This window comes from Heterodontus francisci, chromosome 1, assembly GCF_036365525.1.
Source record: "Heterodontus francisci isolate sHetFra1 chromosome 1, sHetFra1.hap1, whole genome shotgun sequence".
Lineage (NCBI taxonomy): Eukaryota > Metazoa > Chordata > Chondrichthyes > Heterodontiformes > Heterodontidae > Heterodontus > Heterodontus francisci.
The window spans coordinates 9082532-9102893 of record NC_090371.1 but is presented as its reverse complement, the minus strand read 5'-3'; the positions used below and the strand labels follow the sequence as shown (position 1 = coordinate 9102893).

The 20362-nt window shown below is 46.8% G+C and overlaps 1 protein-coding gene across 2 annotated transcripts in view; it reads right to left on the bottom strand.

The window, feature by feature from the left end:
* LOC137367409 (tetratricopeptide repeat protein 31-like) overlaps positions 1–20362 on the bottom strand; it is a 77398-nt gene that overhangs the window by 22888 nt on the left and 34148 nt on the right. For both annotated transcript variants that reach the window (XM_068028642.1, XM_068028643.1), the window contains exons 8-13: positions 19021–19146; positions 7251–7299; positions 4966–5056; positions 3977–4118; positions 2926–3030; positions 497–575 (exon numbers count right to left, since the gene is read on the bottom strand). In XM_068028642.1, coding sequence (XP_067884743.1) covers positions 497–575; positions 2926–3030; positions 3977–4118; positions 4966–5056; positions 7251–7299; positions 19021–19146 — 592 coding nt within the window. The remainder of the gene's footprint in view (positions 1–496; positions 576–2925; positions 3031–3976; positions 4119–4965; positions 5057–7250; positions 7300–19020; positions 19147–20362) is intronic.

Here is a 20362-nt window from a genome sequence, read left to right as displayed (position 1 = left end):
CACCAGACTTCGCTGCTCCCCAACCCCCCCCATTCCCCTGGTCAACTGTTGCGCGCTTCGCGCCACCCCGCTCGCTCCCTGCTTTCCCCCACTCCCCTCCAGCCGCTAACTCTAGGCCACGCCGCTTCCCTCATCTCATCTTGCCATGACTAAGTGGCGCGTGAGCGGGATGACGTCATCGCGCAGCATTAACATGATGTAAAGTTAGTTTGCTAGAACGATCCAGCCATAAACATTTCCTGTGATAAATTGAGCAGCGCCATCTTTAATCCTGGCAGCTGCCTGAACGTCGCAGACACTGACGTCCCAGTTGAAGAGCCTGAATTTGTGCATGTGCAAGTACTGCGCCACCTAGTGGTTGCGTTGTCAGCAAACGCAGCCTATTTGAAAACATTCTTTTGAAGCGTCTTGGGGCATGCTATATAATACAAGTTGTTGCTGATAGAGGGGGCCAGGCAGAGAGACAGGTTAAAAAAAACACAAGCAAAGCTCTCACCTGAGGACGACAGTACTTGTTCTAAGCTCCCATATTTAGTTAGAGACTCTTCACATTCCTGCTGAGTAAAACCCCGCTCCTGCGAATTCAAAAAACACAGCAGGTTTCACCATTAAAGGGGAAGGGTGGAGCTCAGGATTCACAGCTTAAAGTTCAGTCCCACACAGCTCATTCAGTGATGAACATACAAATTAGGAGCAGCTGGAGGCCACTCGGCCCCTCGAGCCTGCTCCACCATTCAACAAGATCATGGCTGATCTGATTGTAATCTCAAATCCACATTCCCGCCTACCCCCAATAACCTTGCACCTCCATGCTTATCAAGAATCTATCCACCTCTGCCTCAACAATATTCAAAGACTTTGCTTCCACTGCGTTATGAGGAAGAGAGTTCCAAAGACTCACGACCCTCTGAGAGCCAAGATTTCTCATCTGTTTTAAATGGGCAACGTCTAATTTTTAAATAGTGCCCCCTAGATCCAGATTTTCCCACAAGGGGAAACATCCTTTCCACATCCACCCTGTCAAGACCCCTCAGAATCTTATATGTTTCAATCAAGTCGCCTCTTACTCTTCTAAATTCCAGCGGTTACAAGGCTAGCCTATCCAATTTTTCCTCATAAGACAGCCCACCCATTCCAGATATTAGTCTAGTAAACCTCCTCGGAACTGCTTCCAATGCATTTACATCCTTCCTTAAATATGGAGACCAGTACTGTACACAGTATTCAAGATGTGGTCTCACCAATGCCCTGTATTGCTGAAGCATAACCTTGCGATAAAATGATAACATTCTATTAGCTTTCAAAATTACTCACTGCCCCCCCCATTCTACACCCACACTCACTGCCCCCCCCATTCTACACCCACACTCACTGCCCCCCCCATTCTACACCCACACTCACTGCCCCCCCCATTCTACACCCACACTCACTGCCCCCCCATTCTACACCCACACTCACTGCCCCCCCCCATTCTACACCCACACTCACTGCCCCCCCATTCTACACCCACACTCTCTGCCCCCCCATTCTACACCCACACTCAAAGCCCCCCCATTCTACACCCACACTCACTGCCCCCCATTCTACACCCACACTCACTGCCCCCCCATTCTACACCCACACTCACTGCCCCCCCCATTCTACACCCACACTCACTGCCCCCCCCATTCTACACCCACACTCACTGCCCCCCCCATTCTACACCCACACTCACTGCCCCCCCCATTCTACACCCACACTCACTGCCCCCCCATTCTACACCCACACTCATGCTCCCCCCCCATTCTACACCCACACTCACTGCCCCCCCAATTCATCACCCCTACTCACTAACCCCCCAATTCATCACCCCTACTCACTAACCCCCCAATTCATCACCCCTTCTCACTGCCCCCCCAATTCATCACCCCTACTCACTGCCCCCCCACCTTCCTCCATGACTTTATAAAATCTGAGTATCTTTCTCTTGAAGTATTCATCCAATTCTCTTTGGAATGTCACTATTGAACCTGGTTGCAACACCCTTTCCGACATCCAGATCACACCTCGTTCTGTAAATAAAATGTGTTCTCGTGTTGCTTTAGCTCTTTTCCCAATCACCGTAACTCTGTGCCCTCTGGTTACCGACTCATCTGCCATTGGAAACAGCTTCTCCTTATTTACTCATCAAAACCATTCACGATTTGAACACCTCTACCAAATCTCCTCTTTTCATTCTCTGCTCTAAGTAGAATATTCCCAGCTTCTCCAATCTATTCTTGTAACCAAGTCCCTCATCCCTGGTACCATTCTAGTAAATCTCTTCTGTACCCTCTCTATGGCCTTGACATCTTTCCAAAAGTGAGACCCCTAGAATTGAATACAACAAAACCTATATGTTATAAAAGGTACAGCATTACTTCCTTGCTTCTGTACTCTCTACCCTATCAATGAAGCTAAGGATCTCATATGCTTTCACAACCTTGTCAACTTGTCCTGCCATCTTCAAAGATTTGTATATGTTCACCTATACCCAGTCTCCTCATTCTTCCGAACAAAATGCATCACCTCACACTACTCTATTCAATTTCGTCTGTCATGTGACTGCCCATTTCACCAGTCTATGCCCTCCTGAAGTCACTGTCCTCCTTACTGCTAGCCACAATTCTGAGTTTTGCATCATCGGCAAACTTTGAAATGATGCCCTATTTACCCGAATCCAGGTCATTAATAAATCAAAAACAGCAGTGGTGCTAATACCTACATCTGAGGAACAGCACTTCTCTCCATTCTGAAAACAACCATTTACTACCACTCTCTGCTTTCTATCCCTTAGCCAATTTTGTATCCAAGTTACCATTGTCCTTTAATCCCATAGGCTCTACTTAACCATACACCTGCACTCATGGCCTCTCGCATTACATAAGGTTACTCTATATCACTCACCATCAATAGTTGCATCTGTACTTGAAGCAGCTCCCATTCAGCATCCTTACAGGAACTATCGATTCTTAACACCTCCTGAAAAGCCTCTATGGCTCCTATATATTTCTGCACATGAAAGGAAAGGCCTGAGGTTATACTGGGATAAAACTTAGTTGTAAAAAAAAAGATACGATGCTTGTATCAGCACAGGGAATTTCCCACTCATCAGGTGGCAAGGGTTGATGGACGAGATGAAGCCTCTGTGTTGCAAGTTTCTGGATGTGGCAGTGTGGTGGACCTGGTACTAGACCAGCAACCCAGAGGTCTTGAGTTCAAACCCCACAAAGAAAAGTTGTAAACTTTTCCGTAAATGCGGTAATTTGTGGACTGGCACCTGGGAAAGTGACCGTGAGGCTGTTGGATTGTCACAAAAAAAGCCAACTGGTTTATTAATGTCCTTCAGGGAAGTGAACCTGCCATAGCTACCTGCCCTGATCTACACGTAACTTCAGTCCCACAAGATTGATCTGTAATGCCTTCAGGGCAACTGGGGACGAGCAATAAATACCCTTGGCCCCTCCCAATGAGGGATGGGCAATAAATAATGACCTGCCATTAGCACCCACATCTGAAGAATTTGGTGCACCAAATGTCTTCCACAACCAATTCGCTGAAGGCATTTGAGGGCAGTTGAGGAGAACATGATCTGGCACAACACCAAAGACTACGAGCAACTGGAGATCCTGGGTCTCCAGATTCCTTCCTCGGTAACCACAGGTTTCCAATACTTGATCTGGCCAGTAACAAGGGCCCAGTTTTAAATAGGGAACCAGGAACAGCGGACTGATCTAATGAAGCAAAGAACAGTAGAGTGCAGGTTCACAGCCACAATCACGCAGTGGGCAAGGGACTTATGTGGGAAGCAGGAGAGGGCAAATATCCTCAATGGCAGGGGTAAAAAGCCTCAAACAGTAATGAAGCAGCAGTAACCAAAACCCTAATGATCAGAATTAGCCCCAAGTATTCTGTTACAAACAAAAGGTTCAGAGCAAAACCAAGATTAAAAAGATACCTTAACTCCAGCTAATGCTCTGGCTTTCCTGAAATATCCCTTTGGCCAGGAGGGGTTCAGGCTCAGTGCTATCTGAGCATCACTCAGTGCCCGACTGTACTGCTGCAGTCTCTCATAGCAGTAGGAACGGTTTCCAAACAGCCTGTGGAAGAATGAAATTCAAACCAAAAATTATAGAATGATGTGTCAAACACTCACAGAGCAGGTACAGCACCGGTAGATACAGACTAAGGCTCCCTCTACACTGTCCCGTCAAACACTCCCAGGGCAGGTACAGCACAGGGTTAGATAGAGATTGCTAAATTTCTCTTGACATTATGACAATAATGTGCATCAGCCCCAACCTCAAGTATTCCCATATATACTGACATTTGGAAGGGTTGGATTCAATTAAGTTCCATTATTTGATGCTGCATGTTGTGATTTATCTGATAGAGGAAATATGAAAAAGGCGATACAATCACCACTGAAACAGAACAAAAATTTCTTGAACTCAAATTATACTGATTGGATTACAGTAACAGGCATCATCCTTGGCTCAGTGGCAACATTTTCATCGGAGTCCCAAGGTCATGGGATGTATATAGACTGATACTTCAGTGAAGTATTAAGCTGCTGCCCTGTCAGGTGGATGTAAAAGATTCCACGGCACTATTTCAAGAGGAAGAGGGAAGTTCTCCTAGTGAACTGGCCAATATTTACCCCTCAACTAACATCACTACAACAGATTATCTAGTCATTAACACCTTGTGGGAGTTTGTTGTGTGCAAACTGGCTGCCATATTTCCTACAACAGTGACTACACTTCAAAAGTACTTCACTTTTGAGATGTCCTGAGGTTGCGAAAGGCACTATATAAATGCAAGTGCTTTCATTCTTCTTACAAGCTTCCTGTAGTGACAGACAGTAACATGGTGAACAAGTGCCCACATCACTTCCTCCCCACCCTCTCTCAACCAGACGCTGGCAACGTTGGCAGAGGCTGTTACCTATATTCCTTTGGATCATATTTAATTGCTTCTGTAAAGAATCCCACCGCGTCTTCATAGCGCCCCTTGTTAGCCATACAGTTTCCTTGCACTGTGGAGGGAAATAAAATAAGCCAGTCAGCAGCTCCACTCTAAGAACACAAGCACATCCATAGCTACAGAGCTATTCAGCCCATCAGGCACAAACCGATGTCTGATTATTCAATCATGAACTCCCCTCCCACACCTGGGGTCCAAATTGGCTCATTGTCAGGAAGCAAACGGCAATGGTTGACCGGTGTTTTAGTGACCTGAAAGCGTTTTCCAGCGGGGTTCCACAGAGCTCAGTACTGGGTCCCTTGCTGTTCGTGGTACATTTCAATGATTTAGACTTAAATGTAGAGGACATGATTTAAGAAGTTTGCAGATGATACAAAAATTGGCTGTGTGGTTGATAGTGAGGAAGAAAGCTGTAGACTGCAGGAAGATATCAATGGACTGGTCAGATGGGCAGAAAAGTAACAAATGGAATTCAATCCAGAGAAGTGCAAGTTAATGCATTTAGGGAAGACAAACAAGGCAAGGGAATACACAATAAACGGTAGGATTCTGTGAAGTGTAGAGGAACAATGGGACCTTGAGGTGGATGTCCCCAGATCCCTGAAGGTGGATTGACAGTTAGAAGAGGTGGTCAGTAAGACATAGGGACTAATTTCCTTTATTGGCTAAGGGACCGAATATCAGAGCAGAGAGATTATTCTAGAACTGTATAAACCACGAGTTAGAGCGCAGCTACAGTACTGCACACAGTCTGGTCACCTCATTACAGGAAGGATGTGATTGCACTAAAGGGATATAGTGCAGATTTATGGGGGTGTTGCCAGGAATGGAGAATTTTAGCCATGAGGGAAGATTGTATAGGCTGGGGTTATTTTCTTTCGAACAGAAGATGAGGAGGGAACTTTTACTGAGGTGTATAAAATGAGGGGCCCAGACACAGTGGATGGGAAGGACCTATTCCCTTTAGCAGAGAAGTCAATAACCATGAAGCATAGATTTAAAGTAATTGGTAGAAGGATTAGAGGGGAGTTGAGGAAAAACTTGTACACCCAAAGGATGATGAGGGTATGGAACTCACTGCCTGAAAGGGTGGCTGAGGCAGAATTTGAGAAGTAACCGCATTCTGAAATAAACCTGTCAAATGATTTCCTCTTGTCTGTAATTAAATTTGATTTTTTGTTCAGTAAAATTAGTCACTTTCCGACCAAAAATCCTCAATCCAATAAAGAATTTATGGAGGAAATGAGTTAATTTCCTGCTGAGGCAGAAACCCACATTGGATTTGAAAACTGGTTGCAAATGCACTTGAAGTGCTATAACCCTCAGGACTATGGAGCAAGAGCTGGAAAGTGGGATTAGGCTGGATAAAACTTCTTTGGCTGGCATAGATAGATACGATGGGCTGAATGGCCTCCTTATGGGTCATAAATTTTCTATGTTTCAATGTTTCACACCAACTGTTGAACCCATCCTTTAAGAAACACTAAGCTCATTGCCTGAACCCCCCCCCCCCTCCCCAAACAAACATCAAGCAGTGCCATGAATTTCTCTTTGATAAAGATCCAGCTTGAAATTGCCTCAAACCCACTTCCTTCTGTGAGACAGCTTCCCAGTCACTTATGGTGGTAAAAAGGGTTTTCCAAATCACTATGTGCACCTCCTCACAGACATCAGGTCTATACTCACCTCCTGAGCATCGGCACACATATCTCATGGTAAACCATCACACCGTGCTTCTTCCCCAAGGGTAACTGAATCTTCACACAAGCCCTTTCCCACAGTGACTCTCCCCCAGTGTCAGTAAATCTTCATCCGCGATCCCCTCCCCACTCCCCCAGTGAATGAATCTTCACACCCCCCTTCTCCTCGTGAGACTCTCTCCCAATGTCTATAAATCTTCACACAAGCCCTCTCCCCACAGTGCCTCTCTCCCAGTGTTAATAAATCTTCACCCGCTGCCCCCTCCCCACTCCCTCTGTGAGCCACTCTGCAAGTGAGTAAATTGTCACACCCCCTTCTCCTCCGTGTGAGACTCTCTCCGTGTCAATGAGTCTTCACAATCTCTTCTCCCTGAGATTCTCTCCCAATGTCAGTGAATTTCACGTCCTCCCCCTCCTCCCTTCAGGACTCTCCCACTGTCAGTGAATCTTCACCCCACAGTACAGAAAGGAACCTCGCTATTACCAGTGATCCATGCTCAAGACCACGTCTATATTAACAGATCCTCAACCAGGGCTCTGGCTTACCTGCCAATTCTAAAATCTTCTCATTCAAAGCGTTTGAATCCGCAGTTTGCTGACAAGAGGAGAAAGAACACATGATCACAGTACTTGTATTAATACAGCACCTTATTACTGTGAAAAGTGTTATAGAGCATTGTACAACAAACTACTTAGCACAGTCTAGGGGAGTGTCATTTTGCACCCAGTGAAATCCCATGAACAGCAAACAGTGCCTGAGATTGAGAGGGGCATGTTGGCCAAAAAAAATGAGAACACAGCCCTGCTACTCTCTGCAATATCATGAGATCTTTTACGTTCATCTGAGGGGGGCAGACGTGGCCTCAGTTTAACGTCTCATCCGAAAGGCAGCACCTCCAACAGCACAGCAGTCTCTCAATACGGGCTGGAGTGAGGACTAGATTATGGGAAGTCCTGGTGTGGGGCTTGAACCCAGAGGCCAGGCTAATGATCTTGGGGACATGGGTTCAAGTCCCACCATGGTAGATGGTGAAATTTGAATGCAATTACTAAATCTGGAATTAAAAAGGCTAGTCTAATGGTGACCATGAAATCATTGCTGCACTGTTGATTGTTGTAAAAACCCATCTGGTTCACTCATGTCCTTTAAGGAAAGAAATCTGCTGTCCTTACCTGGTCACAGAATCACAGAATAATACAGTGCAGAAGAGGCCCTTTGGCCCATCGAATCTGCACCAATGCATTAAAACACCTGACCTGTCTACCTAATCCCATTTGCCAGTACTTGGCCCACAGCCTTGAATGTTATGACATGCCAAGTGCTCATCCAGGTACTTTTTAAAGGATGTGAGGCAACCTGCCTCCACCATCCTCCCAGGCAGTGCATTCCAGACTGTCACCACCCTCTGGGTAAAAAAGTTCTTCCTCAAATCCCCCTTAAACCTCCCGCCACTCACCTTAAACTTGTGTCTCCTCGTAACTGACCCTTCAACTAAGGGGAACAGCTGCTCTCTATCCACCCTGTCCATGCCCCTCATAATCTTGTACACCTCGATCAGGTCACCCCTCAGTCTTCTCTGCTCCATCGAAAACAACCCAAACCAATCCAACCTCTCTTCATAGCTTAAATGTTCCATCCCAGGCACCATTCTGGTGAATCACCTCTGCACCCCCTCCAACGCAATCACATCCTTCCTATAATGTGGTGACCAGAATTGCACACAGTACTCCAGCTGTGGCCTTACCAAAGTTCTGTACAACTCCAACATGACCTCCCTGCTTTTGTAATCTATGCCTCGATTGATAAAGGCAAGTGTCCCATATGCCTTTTTCACCACCCTATTAACCTGCCCTTCTGCCTTCAGAGATCTATGGACAAACACGCCAAGGTCCCTTTGTTCCTCGGAATTTCCCAGTGTCAGGCCATTCATTGAATACTTCCGTGTCACATTACTCCTTTCAAAGTGTATCACCTCACACTTTTCAGGGTTAAATTCCATCTGCCACTTTTCTGCCCATTTGACCATCCTATCTATATCTTCCTGTAACCTAAGACACTAAACCTCACTGTTAACCACTCGGCCAATCTTTGTGTAATCCGTGAACTTACTGATCCTACCCCCCCACATAGTCATCTATGTCGTTTATATAAATGACAAATAATAGGGGACCCAGCACAGATCCCTGTGGTACGCCACTGAATACTGGCTTCCAATCACTAAAACAGCCATCTGTCATCACTCTCTGTCTCCTACAGCTAAGCCAATTTTGAATCCACCTTATCAAGTTACCCTGTATCCCATGTGCATTTGTTTTCTTGATAAGTCTCCCATGTGGGACCTTGTCAAAGGCTTTGCTGAAATCCATGTAAACTACATCAACTGCACTACCCTCATCTACACACCTGGTCACATGCTCAAAAAATTCAATCAAGTTTGTTAGGCATGACCTCCCTCTGACAAAGCCATGCTGACTATTCCTAATCAAATTTTGCCTCTCCGAGTGGTGATACATTCTCTCCTCAGAATTTTCTCCAATAGTTTCCCTACCACTGACGTGAGACTCACTGGTCTGTAGTTCCCTGGCTTATCTCTACAATCTTTCTTAAATAGTGGGACCACATTAGCTGTTCTCCAGTCCTCTGGCACCTCCCCCGTGGCCAGAGAGGAATTAAAAATTAGGGTCAGAGCCCCTGTAATCTCCACCTCGCCTCCCACAGAATCCTGGGACACAAATCGTCCAGACCTGGAGATTTGTCCACTTTTAAGCCTTCCAAAACCTCCAATACCTTGTCACTCCCTCTGACAATTTGCTCAAGAACCTCGCAGACTTTCTCTCGAAGTTCCATATCTACATCCTCTTTCTCTTGGGTGAAGACAGATGCGAAGTATTCGTTCAACACCCTACCAATGTCCTCTGGCTCCACCCACAAATTTCCCCCTTGGTCCCTAACGGGTTCTACTCTTCCCCTTGATATACTTATAGAATATCTTGGGATTTTCCCTACTTTTACCAGCCAGAGCTTTCTCATATCCCCTCTTTGCTCTCCTAATTGCTTTCTTAAGCTCCATCCTACACTTTCTGTACTCCACTAATGCTTCCATTGATTTGCTCTCCTTGTATTTGGTCTGGCCTATATGTGACTCCAGACCCACAGCAATGTGGTTGACTCTAAACTGCCTTCTGAAATGGCCTTGCAAGCCATTCAGTTGTATCAAAAAGCTACAAAGTCTAAGAAAGAGAATGAAATCAGACGGATCAGCCGGCATCGATTTAGGCACCAGAAACGACTATGGCAAACCCAGCCCTGTGGGCCCTGCAAACTGCTCCTAACATCTGAGGGCTTGTGCCAAAATTGGGAAAGTTGTCCCACAAACTAGTCAAGCAACAACCTGACATAGTTATACTCACGGAATCATACCTTACTGACAATGTCCCTGACACCACCACCCCAGCGGCAGGACAGACCCACCAGAGGTGGCGGCACAGTGGTATACAGTTGGCAGGGAGTTGCCCTGAGAGTCCTCAACATTGACTCCGGACCCCAATAAGTCTCATGGCATCAGGTCAAACATGGGCAAGGAAATCTCCTGCTGATTACCACCTACCACCACCACCCACCCCAACCCCCGCCCTCGCTGATGAATTTGTGTTTCTCCAGGTTAAACACCAAGTGGAGAAAGCGCTGAGGGTGACAAGGGCACAGAATGTACTCTGGATGGGGAACTTGAATGTCCATCACCAAGAGTGGCTCGGTAGCACCACTACTGACTGAGCTGGCTGAGTCCTAAAGGCAGGTGGTGAGGGAACCAATGAGAGGGAAAAACCTACTTGACCTCGTCCTCACCAATCTACCTGTCACAGATGCATCTGTCCATGACAGTATTGGTAGGAGTGACCACTAGACAGTCCTTGTGGAGATGAAGTCCCGTCTTCACATTAAGGATACCCACCATCGTGTTGTGTGGCACGATCACCGTGCTAAATGGGATAGATTTCGAACAGATCTAGCAATGCAAAACTGGACATACATGAGGTGCTGTGGGCCATCAGCAGCAGCAGAATTGTACTCAATCACAATCTGTAACCTCATGCCCGGCATATCCCCCCCATTCTCATCAAGCCGGGCGACCAACCCTGGTACAATGAAGAGTGCAGGAGCAGCACCAGGCATACCTCAAAATGAGGTGTCAACCTGGTGAAGCTGCAACACAGGACTACTTGCGTGCTAACTGCGTAAGCAGCATGCGATAGTCAGGGTTAAGCCATTCCACAACCAACGGATCAGATCTGAGCTCTGCAGCCCTGCCACATGCGTAAAAAAAAGTTACCCTAATGTTGACCATAAAACCACTGTCGATTGTTGCAAAAACCCATATAGTTCACTAATGTCCTTTAGGGAAGGAAATCTGCCATCTTTATCTGGTCTAGCCTAAAGGCCCGCTACCCGACCCAAACCCGATGGGACCCGACATGTGTCGGGTCCGGCCGGGCCCCACACACACGGTAAATACTCTGCTGGTAAGTATTAAAATTAAAAAACTTACCTGAGCTGGGAGTCCAGGACGTCAAGCAGGGAAACTGAGTCTGCGCAGTGAGCGAGTGACGTCTCTATGACATCATCACGCATGCGCTGCAGCTTCCTGAAGGTTCTGAGTTGGAAGTAAGTAAAGGGATGGTCGGGTCAGGCTGGGTCGGGCAAAATTGGAGGGACTTGAGCCGGGTCGGGCTCGGGTCCGCTGTGGTTTGGGTTGGGTTCTTTTTCCCCGACCTGAGCAGGCCTTTAGTCTGGCCTACATGTGATTCCAGACCCACAGCAATGTGGTTGACTCTCTGAATGCCCTGGCAAGCCACTCAGTTCAGGGAAAATTAGGGATTGGCAATAAATGCTGGCCGAGCCAGTGACGCCCGCATCCCACAAAATGAACAAGAGTTGTGAATGGTGGAGGACAACTAAACAACTGACAGGAGGAGGAAGCTCCACAAATATCCCCATTCTCAACAACGGGGGTGCCCAGCACATCAGTGCAAATGACAAGGCTGAAGCATTTGCATTCATCTTCAGCCAGAAGTGCCGAGTGGAAGATCCATCTCGGGCTCCTCCTGAGGTCCCCAGCATCACAGATGCCAGTCTTCAGCCGATTCACTTCATGTGGTATCAAGTAACGGCTGAAGGCACTGGATACTGCAAAGACTGTGTGCCCTGACGACATTCCTGCAACAATACTGAAGACTTCTGCTCCAAAACTAGCCGCACTCCTAGCCAAGCTGTTCCAATACAGTTACAACACTGGCATCTACCCGGCAATGTGGAAAATTGCCCATGTGTGTCTTGTACACAAAAAGCAGGACAAATCCAACCCGGCCAATTACCATCCTATCAGTCTACTATTGATCATCAGCAAGGTGATGGAAGGGGTCATCAACAGTGCTATAAAGCGGCACTTGCTCAGCAACAACCTGCTCACTGACGCTCAGTTTGGGTTCCACCAGGGCCACTCGGCTTCTGACCTCATTACAGTGTCACACAAGTTGTCTGTGTGCCTTTAAGACTGAGAAAAAGGATTTCTCTGAGAACAATGAATGCTGAACCGGGTGGGGCAATTGCAAGGCAATCTGTTTTTCCAAGCTCCTCAGCAGAGAGAAATGACTGTCACATGACTGGCTGCAGGAGAGTTTTTAGTTTCTCTTTTGGCAAGAGACCAGTTTTGGCTGGAACCTGTTTGGAGACTAGAGAAAGAGACCTCTCCCTGAATAAAGTAAAAGACCAGTTTGCTGCTATAAACTGGGTAAGAATACAGCCCAGAAACTCTTTCCCGAGGAATAATTCCTGTATTAAGTGAAATTCAAATTTCTTCATGAAATTAAAAGAAATTTGAAGGAATTGAAAATCTTACAGTATGGGAGCTAAAACGCTTGTTGCTGTTTATGCCTGAAGAGAGAGGGGACACCCAGGAAGAGGAGTTGCAACAACCTGTGGAGAATCATTGCTCTGGAGAAAGGCTCCTTTGCTGATAGGAAGCCTTGCATTGTTAAGGGTGGAAAGATTCCTGTCGTCTCCAGTCTCTGGAAACTCTCTGTCTCAAAAGTGAGTGCGGGTGCCTTTTTTTGTGCATTTGAAAGATCCTGAAACCTCAGGAAAGTTTCTGCTGTTGGACTGCTACTTAGAAATCCAAGTGGACCTGTGGCTACACCTTTTGCTGGGAGAGCTTTGTGACGCCTGCTGCAGACGAATAGCCTTGAATGCCTACCCACCACAGACTGTTCATTGATTTCACCTGGAGACTTCAAGTGGCATCTGACTATTCAACTCTGGGACACCTCACCGATCCAGAAATATTCTACCAGAAGTTACAACCCAGATACTTTATTCTTCCGAAGAAACAGTTACAACTTAAAACAATCTTTTAAAACCTGTTAACCGTTGGTTTTGAATGTATGTGTGCGCATGAGGGTTAGGAAGAATAAGTTATAAAATCTGTTCATACATATAATTTTATCTCATTATCATTTAAAATTGGTTTATTAATAGTTAATTTGTTTAAAGAAACCTGGTTTGGTGTGCTTTATTTGAGGAATTAATAGAGTGTTTAATTTGGCTAATTTCTGGTAGATGGGAAACTTTACTAATGTGCTGTGACCTGTGAAGTAATGGGACTGAATTAACAGTGTATTACTCCTGCCTTGGTCCTAACAGCAGCCTTTGTCCAAATATGGACAAAAGAGCTGAATTCAAGAAGTGAGGTGTGAGTGACTGCCCTTAATATCAAGGCAGCATTTGACTTAGGATGGTATCAAGGAGCCCTAGCAAAACTGGAGTCAATGAGAATCAGGGGAAAATCTCTCTGCTAGTTGGAGTCATACCGAGCACAAAAGGTGGTGGTTGTGGTTGTGGGAAGTCAATCATCTCAGTCCCACGACATCACTGCAGGAGTTCCTCAGGGTCGTATCCTGGGCCCAAACATCTTCAGCTGCTTCATCAATGACCTTCCCTCCATCATAAGGACGGAAGTAGAGATGCTTGCTGAAGACTGTACAATGCTCAGTACCATTCGCAACTCCTCAGACACTAAAGCAGTCCCTGCCCATATGCAGCAAAATCTGATCATCCAGGCTGGGGCTGATAAGTGGCAAATAACATGCGTGCCACACAAATGCCAGACAATTACCATCGCAAACAAGAAAGAATCAAACCATCTCCCCTTAGCATTACCATCGCTGAATCATAGAAAATAGGAGGAGTAGGCCATTCGGCCCTGCTCCGCCATTCAAAAAAGATCATGGCTGATCGTCTAATTCACTACTCTGTTCCCGCTTTCTCCCCATATCCCTTGGTCCGTTTGGCATTAAGAAATATATCTATCTCCTTCTTCAATACATTTAATTACTTGGCCTCCACAGCCTTCTGCAGTAAGGAATTCCACAGGTTCACCACCCTCTGAGTGAAGAAATTTCTCCTCATCTTGGTTCAAAATGGCATACCCCGTATCCTGAGACTGTGACCCCTGGTTCTGGGCTTCCCAGCAATCGGGAACATCCTCTCTGCATCTAGTCTGTCCAGTCCTGTTAGAATTTTATAGGTTTCTATAAGATCCCCTCTCATTCTTCTAAACTGGAGTGAACATAGGCCTAGTCGACCCAATCTCTTCTCTTATGTCAATCCTGCCATCCTAGGAATCAGCCTGGTAAATCTTCTTTGCACTCCCTCTATGGCAAGAACATCATTCCTCAGATAAGGAGACCAAAACTACACACAATACTCCAAATGTGATCTCACCAAGGCCCTATATAACTGCAGTAAGACATCTTTGCTCCTGTACTCAAATCCTCTTGCAATGAAGGCCACCATACCATTCACCTTCCTAACTGCTTGCTGCACCTGAATGCTTGCTTCCAGCGACTGGTATACAAGGACACCCAGGTCTCGTTGCACCTCTTCCTTTCCCAATCTATCACCATTCAGATAATAATGAGCCTTTCTGTTTTTACAACCAAAGTGGATAACCTCACATTTATCCACGTTATACTGCATCTGCCATGCATTTGCCCACTCACCCAACTTGCCCAAATCACATTGGAGGCACTTTGCATCCTCCTCAAAGCTCACTTTCCTCCCCACCTTAGTGTCGTCTGCAAACTTGGAAATGTTGCATTTAGTTCCCTCACCCAAGTCATTAATATATATTGTGACTAGCTGGGGCCCAAGCACTGATCCCTGCGGTACCCCACTAATCACTACCTGCCACCCGGAAAAAGACCCATTTATTCCTACTCTCTGTTTCCTGTCTGTCAACCAATTCCCAATCCATGTCAGTACCTTATCCCCAATTCCATGTGCTTTAATTTTGCACACTAACCTCTTTTGTGGGACCTTATCAAAAGCCTTCTGAAAATCCAAATACACCACATCCACTGGTTCTCCTTTAGCTATTCTACGAGTTACATCCTCAAAAAACTTCAGTAGATTTGTTGAGCATGATTTCCCTTTCGTAAGCCCATGCTGACTTTGCCCAATCCCGTTTATGCTCTCCAGGTGTTCTGCTATCACATCCTTTATATTAGACTCTAGCATTTTCCCCACTACTGATGTAAGGCTCATATGTCAATCCTGCCATCCCAGGAATCAGCCTAGTAAATCTTCTTTGCACTCCCTCTATGGCAAGAACATCATTCCTCAGATAAGGAGACCAAAACTACACACAATACTCCAAATGTAGTTCCCTATTTTTTCTTTCCCTCCTTTTTTAAATAGTGAGGTTACATTTGCCACCCTCCAATCTGTAAGAACTGCTCCAGAGTCTATAGAATTTTCGAAGATGACCAATGCATCCACTATTTCCAAGGCCACTTCCTTTCATACTTTGGAATATAGATTATCAGGCCCTGGGGATTTGTCAGCCTTTAACCCCATTAATTTCCCTAGCACTTTTTTTTTTTTACTAATACTTCAGTTCCTCCCTCTCATTAGACCTTTGGCTCCCTAACATTTCTTTGTGTCCTCCTTTGTGAAGACAGAACCAAAGTATATGTTCAATTGTTCTGCAATTTCTTTGTTCCCGATTATAATTTCTCCCATATCTGATTGTAAGGGACCTACATTTGTCTTCACTAATTTTTTCTCATCACATATTTATAGAAGCTTTTAGTCAGTTTTTATGTTCCCTGCAAGTTTACTCTCATACACTATTTTCCCCCGCTTAATCACCCTCTTTGTCCTCCTTTGTTGAATTCTAAACTGCTCCCAATCCTCAGACTTGCTGCTTTTTCTGGCAATTTTATATGCCTCCTCTTTCAATCTAATACTATCCCTAATTTCTTTTGTAAGCCACAGTTGAGCCACCTTTCTGGTTTTATTTTTGCACCAGACAGGAATGAATACTTATTGTAATTCATGCACACGTTCTTTAAATATTACCCATTGCCTATCCACCGTCAACCCTTTCAGTAAAGTTCCCCAATCTACCATAGCCAACTCGCGACCTTCGTAGTTTCCTTTATTTAGATTCAGGACCTTAGTTTCGGATTCAACTACTTCACTCTCCAACTTAATGAAGAATTTTATCATGTTATGCTCGCTCCTCCCCAAGGGACCACGCACAAGATTGTTAATTAATCCTTTCTCATTGCACAACACCCAGTCTAGGATTGCCTGTTCTCTAGTTGGTTCCTCAACATATTGGTCTAAAGAACCGTCACGGACACACTTCAGGAAATCCTCCTCCACAGTATTATTGCTAATCTATATGTCGATTAAAGTCACCCATGATTACAGTTGTACCCTTATTGCATGCTTCTCTAATTTCACGTTTAATGCCATCCCTTACATCTCCACTACTGTTTGGGGGCCTATAGACAACTCCCACCGTTTTCTGCCCCTTGGTGTTTCTTAGCTCCACCCATACAGATTCCACATCATGGTTTTCCGAGCCAGTAGCCTTCCTCACTATTGCATTGATTTCTTCCTTTGCTAAAAATGCTACCCCTCCTGCTTTCCCTTTTTGCCTGTCCTTCCTAAATATTGAATACCCCTGAATGTTCAGTTCCCGTCCTTGGTCACCTTGCAGCCATGTATCCGTAATCGCTACTATATTATAACCGTTTATATCTATTTGCACTGTTAAGGCTCTGCGCATTAAGACACAATGCCTTTAGACTTGTCTTTTAACATTGTTAGTCATCTTAGCTTTATTTTGTACTACGGCCCCATTTGTTTCTCGCCCTTCTTTTCTCTGCCTTCCACTTTTGCTTCTTATCTTTCTATCTTTCATTTCTATCCTCGTTTCCCTCTCCTCTGTGTTCCATCCCCCTGCCCTTCCAGTTTAAACCCTCCCTGACAGCACTAACACCCCCCCCCAAGGACATTGGTCCTGATCCTACCCAGATGCAACCCGTCCAGCTTGTACTGGTCCCAGCTTCCCCAGAACCGGTCCCAGGAATCTGAATCCCTCTCCCTACACCATTTATCCAGCCACGTATTCATTTGATATATCCTGCTATTTCTGCTCTCCCACTATCCCCCACTAGCAACATCCTGGGGGTTGCCAACCAAAAACTGAACTGGACCAGCCACATAAATACTGTGGCCACAAGAGCAGGTCAGAGGCTAAAAATTCTGTAGCAACTAGTTCACCTCCTAACTCTCCAAAGCCCGACCACCATCTACAAGGCACAAGTCAGGAGTGTGATGGAATACTCTCCACTTGCCTGGATGAATGCAGCTCCAACAACACTCAAGAAACTCGACACCATCCAGGACAAAGCAGCCTGCTTGATTGGCACCCCATCCACCACCTTCAAAATTCACTCCCTTCACCGACACATAGTGGCAGCAGTGTGTACCATCTACAAAATGCACAGCAACAACTCGCCAAGGCTCCTTCGGCAGCACCTTCCAAACCCATGGCCTCTAACACCTGGAAGGACAAGGGCAGCAAATGCACGGGAACACCACCACCTGCAAGTTCCCCTCCAAGTCACACACCATCCTGACTTGGAACTATATCGCCGTTCCTTCACTGTCGCTGGGTCAAAATCCTGGAACTCCCTTCCGAGCAGCACTGTGGGTGTACCTACACCCCAAGGACTGCAGTAGTTCAAGGCGGCAGCTCACCACCACCTTCTCAAGGGTAATTCGGGATGGGAAAATAAATGCTGACTAGCCAGCGATGCCCACATGCCATGAATGAATTTTTTAAAAGCTTCTAACTTGGAGGCAAGCATGCGACAATCTGAACCACACACAGAAGTTTTTCCTACTTGTTCTTTCAATACCCTCCATGATTTTGAACCTCCATCATGTCCCCCCCCCCTTATCCTTCTATGTTCCAACAATCACTGAGCTTCTCCAGTTTCTCCACGTAAGAGAGGTCCTGCATCTGTTTCTGAAAAATGTCAAATATTAACTGTCACTTGCTCAACAAGCACTAGGCCTCGAGTCTGACACCCAAAAGATGTTCCTAGCTCTGAAACCAGGGTTCAAAGTGCAAGATAATGACTGCCAGAGTAACTGCTCCCTGATCACAACTGAGTAACCCGTACTCACAACACAGGTTACACAGATGTCAGGCAAGGACAAGATCAAGGTTCAGATGTGATGCCTATTTCCGTTCAACCATGACCAAATGACCTGTTAGCACACACGCTCACACAAACACTGGGGTAAGCTACTGGAAAGTTGCTGTAAATTATAGCTTATCCAAAACTCTGCTGCCCATGCCTTGCCTTGCACCATGTCTCGTTCACCAATCACCCCTGTGCTCAGTGACCTACAGTGGCTCCCCCCATCAGGCAATACCTCAATTTTAAAATTTCCATTGTTACTTTCAAAGGCTTTGTGACCTTGGCATTCCATACATGTGAAACCTCCGCCAGCACTACAACCCTCCGAGATCTCAGCACTCCTCCACGTCTGGCCTCACGTTCATCCCAATATTTATTGTTCCATTATTGGTGGCCATGCCTTCAGTCATCTAGACCCCAAGTTCTGGAATAATCCTCCCTGAACTGCTCTCTCCTCTACTACGCTCCATTAAAACCCTCTCTCTTTGACCAAGCATTCGCTCACTATCCTAATATCCGAGAGACTCGGTATCAAATTTTATTTGATTATGTTCCTGTGAGGCATCTGGGGATGTTTTAATTATGTTAAAGGTGCTATAAAACTGCAACTTAGGGTTTTTGCCAGTACCGCTCCAAGAGTCAGTGCCATCAGAAGGAAAATTAAGTAACCCCCCCACCGCCCGCCACCCCCCCCCCCAGTACAGGGTTATGGTTTACTGGATCTAAATCGAATAGTGATGGTCAGAAGCTTTCTTACCTCTGGTTTCCTTTCACCTTTCTTCTTCTCATTCTCTTTCCGCTCAGATTTAGGTTTTATATGCATTTTACGTTTTATCTGGTTTGCAGCTTTTGAAACAAAAGAACTGTTCATATCCCATTCATCCTGCGAGGAGGAGAGGCAGGGTCAACAGCAACTCTATCCACAAAGCCAGACTCCCCACAAACCCTTTGAGCATGAACAAGACAAATGGAAGAGCGAATTCCCTTTTCTCTTGCTCAGTATTTCTATAGTTTAAAAGATTCAAGGGCACCAGAAGAAGCAGGGGCAAAAGCACCTCTGTAAAACCATCAATATTCAGGACCATAACAGCACAAAGGGATGACAGGAAAAATCATTTTTCACCCAAAATGCGATCAAGTTACTGGGGAGAACAATATAAAAGAGGCAAGAAATATATCAGATGCAGTTCTGGAGAGGTGGGCCAGAGGGAGAAGGGGGGGGCCAAGAGGGAGAAGGGGGGGGCCAAGAGGGAGAAGGGGGGGGCCAAGAGGGAGAAGGGGGGGGCCAAGAGGGAGAAGGGGGGGGCCAAGAGGGAGAAGGGGGGGGCCAAGAGGGAGAAGGGGGGGGCCAAGAGGGAGAAGGGGGGGGCCAAGAGGGAGAAGGGGGGGGCCAAGAGGGAGAAGGGGGGGGCCAAGAGGGAGAAGGGGGGGGCCAAGAGGGAGAAGGGGGGGGCCAAGAGGGAGAAGGGGGGGGCCAAGAGGGAGAAGGGGGGGGGGCAAGAGGGAGAAGGGGGGGGGCAAGAGGGAGAAAGGGGGGGGCAAGAGGGAGAAAGGGGGGGGCAAGAGGGAGAAAGGGGGGGGGCAAGAGGGAGAAAGGGGGGGCAAGAGGGAGAAAGGGGGGGGCAAGAGGGAGAAGGGGGGGCAAGAGGGAGAAAGGGGGGGGGCAAGAGGGAGAAAGGGGGGGGGCAAGAGGGAGAAAGGGGGGGGGCAAGAGGGAGAAAGGGGGGGGGCCAGAGGGAGAAAGGGGGGGGGCCAGAGGGAGAAAGGGGGGGGGCCAGAGGGAGAAAGGGGGGGGGCCAGAGGGAGAAAGGGGGGGCCAGAGGGAGAAAGGGGGGGCCAGAGGGAGAAGGGCGGGAGAAGGGCAGGAGGGGGACCAGAGGGAGCTGAGGGGGGGGGGGCCAGAGGGAGAAGGGAAGGGGGGGGGGGGGGGCGCCAGAGGGAGAAGGGAGAGGAGAGTGGGGGCCAGAGGGAAAAAGAGAGCGGGGGGGCCAGAGGGTGAAGGGAGAGGAGAGTGGGGGCCAGAGGGAAAAAGGGAGAGGGGGGGCCAGAGGGTGAAGGGAGACGAGAGTGGGGGCCAGAGGGAAAAAGGGGGAGGGGGG